The 7,449-nt window shown below is 36.7% G+C and overlaps 1 protein-coding gene across 1 annotated transcript; it reads right to left on the bottom strand.

Moving 5' to 3' along the window:
* Positions 1-1,536: 1,536 nt before the first annotated feature.
* LOC122992714 (interferon-induced protein 44-like) lies at positions 1,537-6,198 on the bottom strand. Its single transcript, XM_044366593.1, has 4 exons — positions 6,039-6,198; positions 5,238-5,390; positions 4,462-4,630; positions 1,537-1,610 (listed from the first exon to the last, which is right to left on the bottom strand). Exons 2-4 carry the CDS (start codon positions 5,322-5,324, stop codon positions 1,537-1,539), a joined length of 330 nt encoding a protein of 109 aa, XP_044222528.1. The 5' UTR covers positions 5,325-5,390; positions 6,039-6,198.
* Between the last annotated feature and the right edge of the window lie 1,251 nt (positions 6,199-7,449).

The following is a 7,449-nucleotide window of genomic DNA, read 5'->3' as shown; positions in this document are numbered from 1 at the left end:
AAGCAGCACTGTTAACTGCTGTTTAGTGCAGATTAACGACTGTTCACGGGAATTTGTAGACAGCACAGACAAACTGCCAGGAACTGATGTGGAGTTTCAATCCTGGCAGTTTCACAGTCCTGAGAAGCTTGGCAGGTGACCCCCCAGCCCCCAGGACTGGACAGGACTGTGAGCCACTGCTAAAAGCAATGATCAATAATGTTATAAGAAAAGATACACAAGACAGTACAATTTATTTTATTTCTTTGAAGGTCAGTAACTTGTTTTACAAATCAGTACATACATACATGAAGGGATCGTTATATTCTGTTTCCTGGACTGAGACACAAACCTGAGAACTGAAAACTCACCTCTTCAGTCTCACCTGTCTATAAACTCTTCCACTGGTTGTTTTTATCAACATTTATATTGTTCAAAATCCTTTTTACACTTTTGTTCACACATACAGGGGTTGAGGGGAGAGTTATAGTCCAACACTATATAGAATTCATATGATGGAACTGACATTTGTACGGAAACCAGCACATACAGGAATCAAAGGAAATGAAATAGCTGACAGATGAACAAAGGAAGAACATTTGGAGAACGTTTTGGTCATTCAGGATTAAACAGAACGTTATTTAAAATAGGAAAATATAATACAGGAAGGTTGGAATTTTGTGATTGAGAAGAAACTTAAGAGCATTTTATGCTTTAATGTCCAAAATATGATGCTGAGAGAAGATTAAAGAAATAAAGTTAAGCTTTGATTTATGTGATCTATTATGAAGAAAGGTGTTTTCAAACTTGATAGAAAGAATAAGAATATAACTTTATTTTCTTAATTTTACTTTTTTTATGTATTATTAGAATTAGTGAATGTATAGATTCCTGATCCACACTCCACTCCAGTTGATGGTGGTAATGCACCAAAATGTTGTTTGGCAACTGCCATAAAAATGAAGAAGAAGATGAAGAAGAAGAAGAACAAGAAGTTCCTTTTTTGCACCAAAAATCAGCAAATGAGACTTCAAGGTGAAATCTGTAAGTACTTTAACTGATTTTCACCAGTTTTCTCCACATATAATATATTTAGTCATTAAAATGCAGTTGAAACTGTGTTTTATCTGCATTTCTATCCAGCTAAATGTTGAAGTGTAGCTTTAATACTGGAACAATAATGTCTGATATGTTTTTTCCACAAAACCAATAAAGAAAATCACATCACATTTGTGTGAATTGAATATTGGACCAGGATTGGCTTCCAAACTAGTTGTGATGTCACAAATCCTGTTCATAGGACCACATCTGAATATCTGATTTTAAATGATTTCAGAGAAACTTTCAGCAGAAGAATGAAAACAAACTCTGCACATGATTCTACAAAGAGAAGAGAACAAACATCCAACTGAAGGAACAAGAAGAAAAACGTTTTTGAGTGGAGCGACTTTATGAAAGGGAAGGAAAGGCAAACAAATCAACTACACATTAGGATAATAAAAAGCAAATAAGCACAGACTAATACCTCCTTATTGATGATCTCAACATGAATGTGTATTAATACAATAATACTAAACCATTCTCATCACAGGCTTCATCAACTTTGGTGACAATCGCCACTTGAGGAATCCCTGTCGACAGAGAGATGCATTTAGTAACCTGACGTCAGTTAACTTTCACAGTTCATTCAGGTTTAAAAAAACATTAGAACTGCATGTTAAACATTGTAAACCACAAACCTAAGAAATGCAGACTAGACCACTTCACATTAAGAAGACAGATAAATACAGATTAAAGCTGTGGTGTTCACAAACCAGCACAAAATATATAAAATACTGAAGAAACAACAGTTTACCAATACCAACAAAAAGACACAAACAAAAATTAGCTGTAACTTATTGTTCCACAATGTAAACTTTCTGGAATAAATATTCATTTTGGCATTAATATTTTATTTTAGCTTAAACTATTGCAGAACTATATTAATTTAATTCTATTTTATAATTTATGCATATTCTATATTACTATGTGCTGAAAATGAATTTATAGGGGAGCAAGACTGAGGAGGATATTTACTAAGCACTAAGGGTCCTATCTTACGCCCGGTGCAGAGCGGCGCTACGTGCAGCGCAAGTCTCTTTGCTATTTTAAGACAGACGCAGTTGTCATTTTCCCGTCCAGTGCCCACGTTGTTAAAATAGCAACGGCACTTGCGCCCATCAGTGCGCCCATCAGTGCGTCCATCAGTGCGCCCATCAGTGCGCCCATCAGTGCGCCCATGGGCGTGTTGGTCTAAATGTAAGGTGTGGTCAGGCGCATTGTTGGCGTATTGCTATCTTGAGGCAGCAGAGAGCGATTGCACTATTGACCAACAAAAACCTGGTCTAAAGTCAATGGCGCAGTGTTTCACTGTTATTTTAAGGAGCGTTATCAGGACAGTAATATGCACCTACACAGGCGGCTGCACCACATACACTCTGCTTGTTACACACACAGGACACGCAGCAGCGCACAAACATGCACAAGGTAACAAATAAAAGGATTACAATGTGAAAGATTATTATTGTGTATATTAATATATTTTTAAAAATACATGTCATAATGCTCAGTTATAATATTCATCAGAATTAACTAATCGCAGTAATGATGGATTAAATTGTTGAATTATTTGACCAAATTGTGTAATCATGTAGGTATTTAAACAGACGGACAACAACGGATCAGACACAGATCGACTTTCCTGCTGCATCAGTACATGATGACATGAGGAAATAAATGAGATGAAAACAATGATTAAACTAACGAAGGAAATAAATCTGCACAGCTTCTAGCTGCTGCCAGCAGCAGGATCAGCACCTTGGAGAGCTCATCAAGTCCTGATAACTGTGTTGATGATTCTTTACATGATTAAAATTAATTCTTTAATTTTTGAACAATATTTAACAAATATTCTTTAACATTTTTGAGGTTACAGTGATCAAGTTTCTATACTTTCAACAATTAAAACCTGCTGATTTGACCTGATACTCCCTGACTGAACAAAATGATTTTAAAGAAACCAAAGCTGTAGTTAAAATAATAAACCTTTTGAAAAACCAAACGAAGACAAATTTGCAACAAATGAATGAACAGGATCTTAAACTGGTGGTCTGGGACCACGGGAGGGTCCAGGAGCAGCAGTGTGCTCGTTATGGATCTTTCCCTTTGTGCACGAGCAGATCCGTTTCCTCTGCAGAGAAGCGCTCCTTCTTGCTACTCGGCAAATGCGCCGTTATAATAGCAATCCGCCAAGGTGCAAGCACACCTGGCTCTTAAAGGGAATGGGAGATGACACTGTGATTGGTTTATTGCATGTTACGCTGAAAACACAGCCATGATTAATTAGGAGACTATGGACAACCCCTTTGAACCGTGCGCCTGGCGCAGTGACCATTTTTCCACCGTTAAAATAGCAAAAGTGGATTTGGACACAAACTAAGTGCATTTGCGCCATGCGCTTCAGACCGTGCGCTTTAGATCGTTAAAATAGGGCCCATAATCACAAACATTTGTGTCGTCACAATGTTTTGACGTAGTAGGATATTTAAAATAAGCTGCACGTCATCTGATTTGCATGAAGTGATGAGAATCAGACTCACTCGTATGTCTGGACAAGAATGGAGTGAAAAGTGATTTCTGCTGCTGAACTTTGAATGTTCAGCTGTGCCACTTTTCTTCCATTTAACTGACACAAAACCTCAGTATGGTCAGTAAATAAGGAGAATCACAGTTCAGCTGTTTAGCGCCTAAAAGAGGAGCTGAGAATCCTCAGTAAATATGTTCATAAGAGTCTAGAGCCCTGCGAGCTGCTCTGTGTGGCTGTAACTTAGGTACTGTACTGACATTCTTTTAGCTAAATGCTAACATGTTGATGTTTGGCAGGTATAATGCTCACCATGTTCACCATCTTAACGTTAGCATGCTAACATTTGATAATTAGCAGTTTGTATGTTTCGGACAAATTTAAATTTTGAGCGGATGATGTCACTGGGTGAAAAGTCAGAGGATCAGTGAAGAGATTAGATTCATCCTGAGAGGATCATGAATATCTGTACAATATTCATCCAATAGTTATTGAGATATTTCAGTCTGAAACTGGACTCTAACCAAATTTAAGGGATAAATATCAAATAATTAATTAGTTAAAATAATTAATTCATATCAAAAATGTTTATATACATATATTAAATTAGATATATTACATCATTATCAGATTGTTTTAAACGCTAATATTTCTATATTTACATCAGTGTCATAACTGCAGTATCAGCTGAGCTGCAGTCTGTACATACTCAACATTCACATCATTATTAGTTCTGCATGAGTTCACTGATTGAAGCAGATTCATGAACACTCAGCTTTACTGTGAGCAGTGTACCTGAAACCTTATTAGAACAGATGTGTTTCATTGGCTGATACTCTTCTCTAAAGCACTGCTCTTACCCAAGTCACTGGCTGCTTCTCTGATTTCCTTCATCTTCTGCATAACAGGCTCCTTAATCTCTGATGCATTAGCAGAACAGACAAAAACCAGAAGATGAACTTTGTCATCTGCAGACGGTGAGGAGATGTATCCAGGATCACGGTCTGACAATGGAGATGCAGGATTGAACTGTAAAATAATATAAAAGTCCATATAAACAATGATGCAACAATGTCAACAAAGTCTACAAAAAAGGTTCATATCTACTGAACAAATGGGAGAAGTACACAAATCTATTTTTAGTTAAAAAAAATTAACTAATAAATAGCTTTAAAAGATAAATAAAATTCAGTATTACAAGTATTCAGACTTTTATTAAAATTAGTGAAATATTTATTATAACAAGATATTTTTCATGTTATTCAGAGATATTTTATATTTTTTATATTTATTTTTACTAGATACTAAATACATGACATAAATCTTATTCAAACCATAATGACATATGGAAGTTTCTCGTTATAACTAACCAACTTATCATGTTATAACGAGAAGTTTGATTTAATGAGATACGTTCATTTTGTGAGATAACAAAGTGATATGTTGTTATTACAAGAAGATTTCTTGTAAAAACTGAATAATTTGGCATCTACTAATAATGAGAAAATATCTCAAAATAACATGAAAAGTTTCTTGTTATAACAAGAAACTGAGCAGATATTTCTTGTCATGGTGTCAGCACTATGCTGCCATACAAAACTAACGTGTTTGACTGAATCAAGTGTTACAGTTGTACCTTGTATCCCTCCCTCACGTGTCCCTTCAAGGCCAGTTTGATGTCTTCCACTCTGACTCCACATTCAGCTCTTTCCTCCAGACCCATGATGTCATTGAATACAAAAGGGTAGAAGTTTCCTCTGCTTTCTTTCTGGATTCTGTGAGTCTCATACTGAAAGAAACATGGAAATGTGCAGGATTTATGACAATGGTGCCATCCTTTAACTAGTGTCTTTGTTTGTAATTTGCAGAGAATTGTGGGTTGGATCAGCATGAAACTCTCCTGGTTGAATCATCTGCCAAAGATTAACAACTATGTTAGAAAATATCTGGTTTGAAGCATTTGATACAGTAAAATACTGACATCAGCTGAGTAATTATTGGTATTGTCTTTGTATGGAAGGATGAAACAGTTAGAATATAAATGGCCTTACTGCTTTCATTGTTTTGTTCTATAAAGTCTACACTATTAGAACTGATCCCCTTTAAACTGAGTCTACAGCTCTGTTTTTAAATTCTGTGGCAGACTGAGAAGCACATCCTGTATCCAAAACCAGCAAAACACCTCCTGATGTAACGAGGCCTCGTCTGAGGTAGTCACATGATTTTTGGCAAATGAAGCATTGAAACATCTCACTGCAATACTTTTGCTTTGAAAAGTTGATCATGTGTGGAAGGTAACATCACTAATAGTAACACCAGACGGAGATGAGGCAAGTGTGTCAAATCTCAAGTGTCAGAAACATCAAATCAGAGTGAAAGGAGGTGAAGACGAATTAGTAGAGGAAGAAAAAGACTTGTTCTGGGCTAGTTTACATACTTTCTTGGAGTGACTTCTGTCACTGACGGTTGCACTGGCTTCAGCTGTAACGCTCAGCCTGCCTCTTCAGATAGGAGATTGCACCCAGAACCCAGGTTTTCCTGTGAGATGAGAAAGCACAAAAAACTCCGGGGGAAAAGCAAAGTTAGTGACATGCATTAATGTTACATGAATGCATACAGATGGAGAGGAGGAGGAGGAGAGAGGAGCTCAGTGCATCATGGGAAGTCCCCCAGCAGTCTAGGCCTATAGCAGCATAACTAAGGGCTGATCCAAGGCGAGCCTGGTCGGCCCTAACTATAAGCTTTATCAAAAAGGGAAGTTTTAAGCCTACTCTTAAACATAGAGAGGGTGTCTGCACCCTGGACTGAATCTGAAAGATGGTTCCATAGAAGAGGAGCCTGATAGCTGAAGGCTCTGCCTCCCATTCTACTTTTAAAGACTGTAGGGACCACCAGTAAGTTGCATACTGGGAGCGCAGTGTTCTAGTGGGATAATATGGTATTATGAGCTCTTCAAGATATGATGGTGCCTGACCATTAAGGGCTTTGTAAGTTAGGAGAAGGATTTTAAATTCTATTCTAGATTTTACAGGAAGCCAATGTAGCGAATCACATTTGTGATGTGCTATTGTGTGTAGTTCTATATTTTGTGTCTTGTGTGTTCTTTTTTGTATAACTTTGTACATGTTCAACTTGTACATTGTCCCTTTTTAAATAAAATAAACAAATAAAAATAAATACATTTTAGATGAATGTTATGACTGATTGGGTGACTCAACAGTAATTATCACATCTATAAAATGCAGTGCATCACACTGTGGGACTATTAGAAGAAAGTAGTGTACATGCCACAGTTCAGACATACAAATAAAATGGTGGAGGGTAAATAAACAGTAGTGCACTATGCAGAAAATAAGGAGAGATTTCAGACACAGTGTAAGAGTCAACAGCCATGCTAGCAGTGAGGTTGTACTTAGCATTGTACCGTGTTCACAGTAACAATGGTTACATTATACTTATAGCTAATTATTTCAACTATTCATCCATTATTTTTAGTTAATTATTTCAACTGGTTATAAATAACTTTTAGCTAACATGCTAATTTCAGCAGGTATAATGTTTACTGTTAGATTAGCTTGTTAGCATTGTAGCATTTGCTCATTAGCAGTAAACACAGCTGAGGGTGATGGGATGCCATTAGTTTTGCAGGTATTTGGTCATAAGCCAAAATAAAATTCTGGCCTGACAAACAGATAAACTGTCAGACAGGTTGGTGTTGAGCAGCAGAGGCACAAATGAAGGCTACAGCATCAAATTTATATCTACTCACCACCAAGATATTTTTCTCCACGGATCTCTAAAAGCTGACAAGAAAATAACATAAAGGCATCAAACAGTAAATATAATTA

This window comes from Thunnus albacares, chromosome 11, assembly GCF_914725855.1.
Source record: "Thunnus albacares chromosome 11, fThuAlb1.1, whole genome shotgun sequence".
In the NCBI taxonomy this organism is placed as follows: Eukaryota; Metazoa; Chordata; class Actinopteri; order Scombriformes; family Scombridae; genus Thunnus; species Thunnus albacares.
This window is presented reverse-complemented; position numbering and strand designations above follow the sequence as displayed.

Coding starts and splice junctions, on each gene's coding strand:
- LOC122992714 (XM_044366593.1), bottom strand. CDS start 5,324: ATGGGTCTGGAGGAAAGAGCTGAATGTGGAGTCAGAGTGGAAGACATC. Junction 4,631..5,237: donor ACGTGAGGGAGGGATACAAG/GTACAACTGTAA, acceptor ATTATTTTACAG/TTCAATCCTGCATCTCCATT. Junction 1,611..4,461: donor AGAAGCAGCCAGTGACTTGG/GTAAGAGCAGTG, acceptor CTCTGTCGACAG/GGATTCCTCAAGTGGCGATT.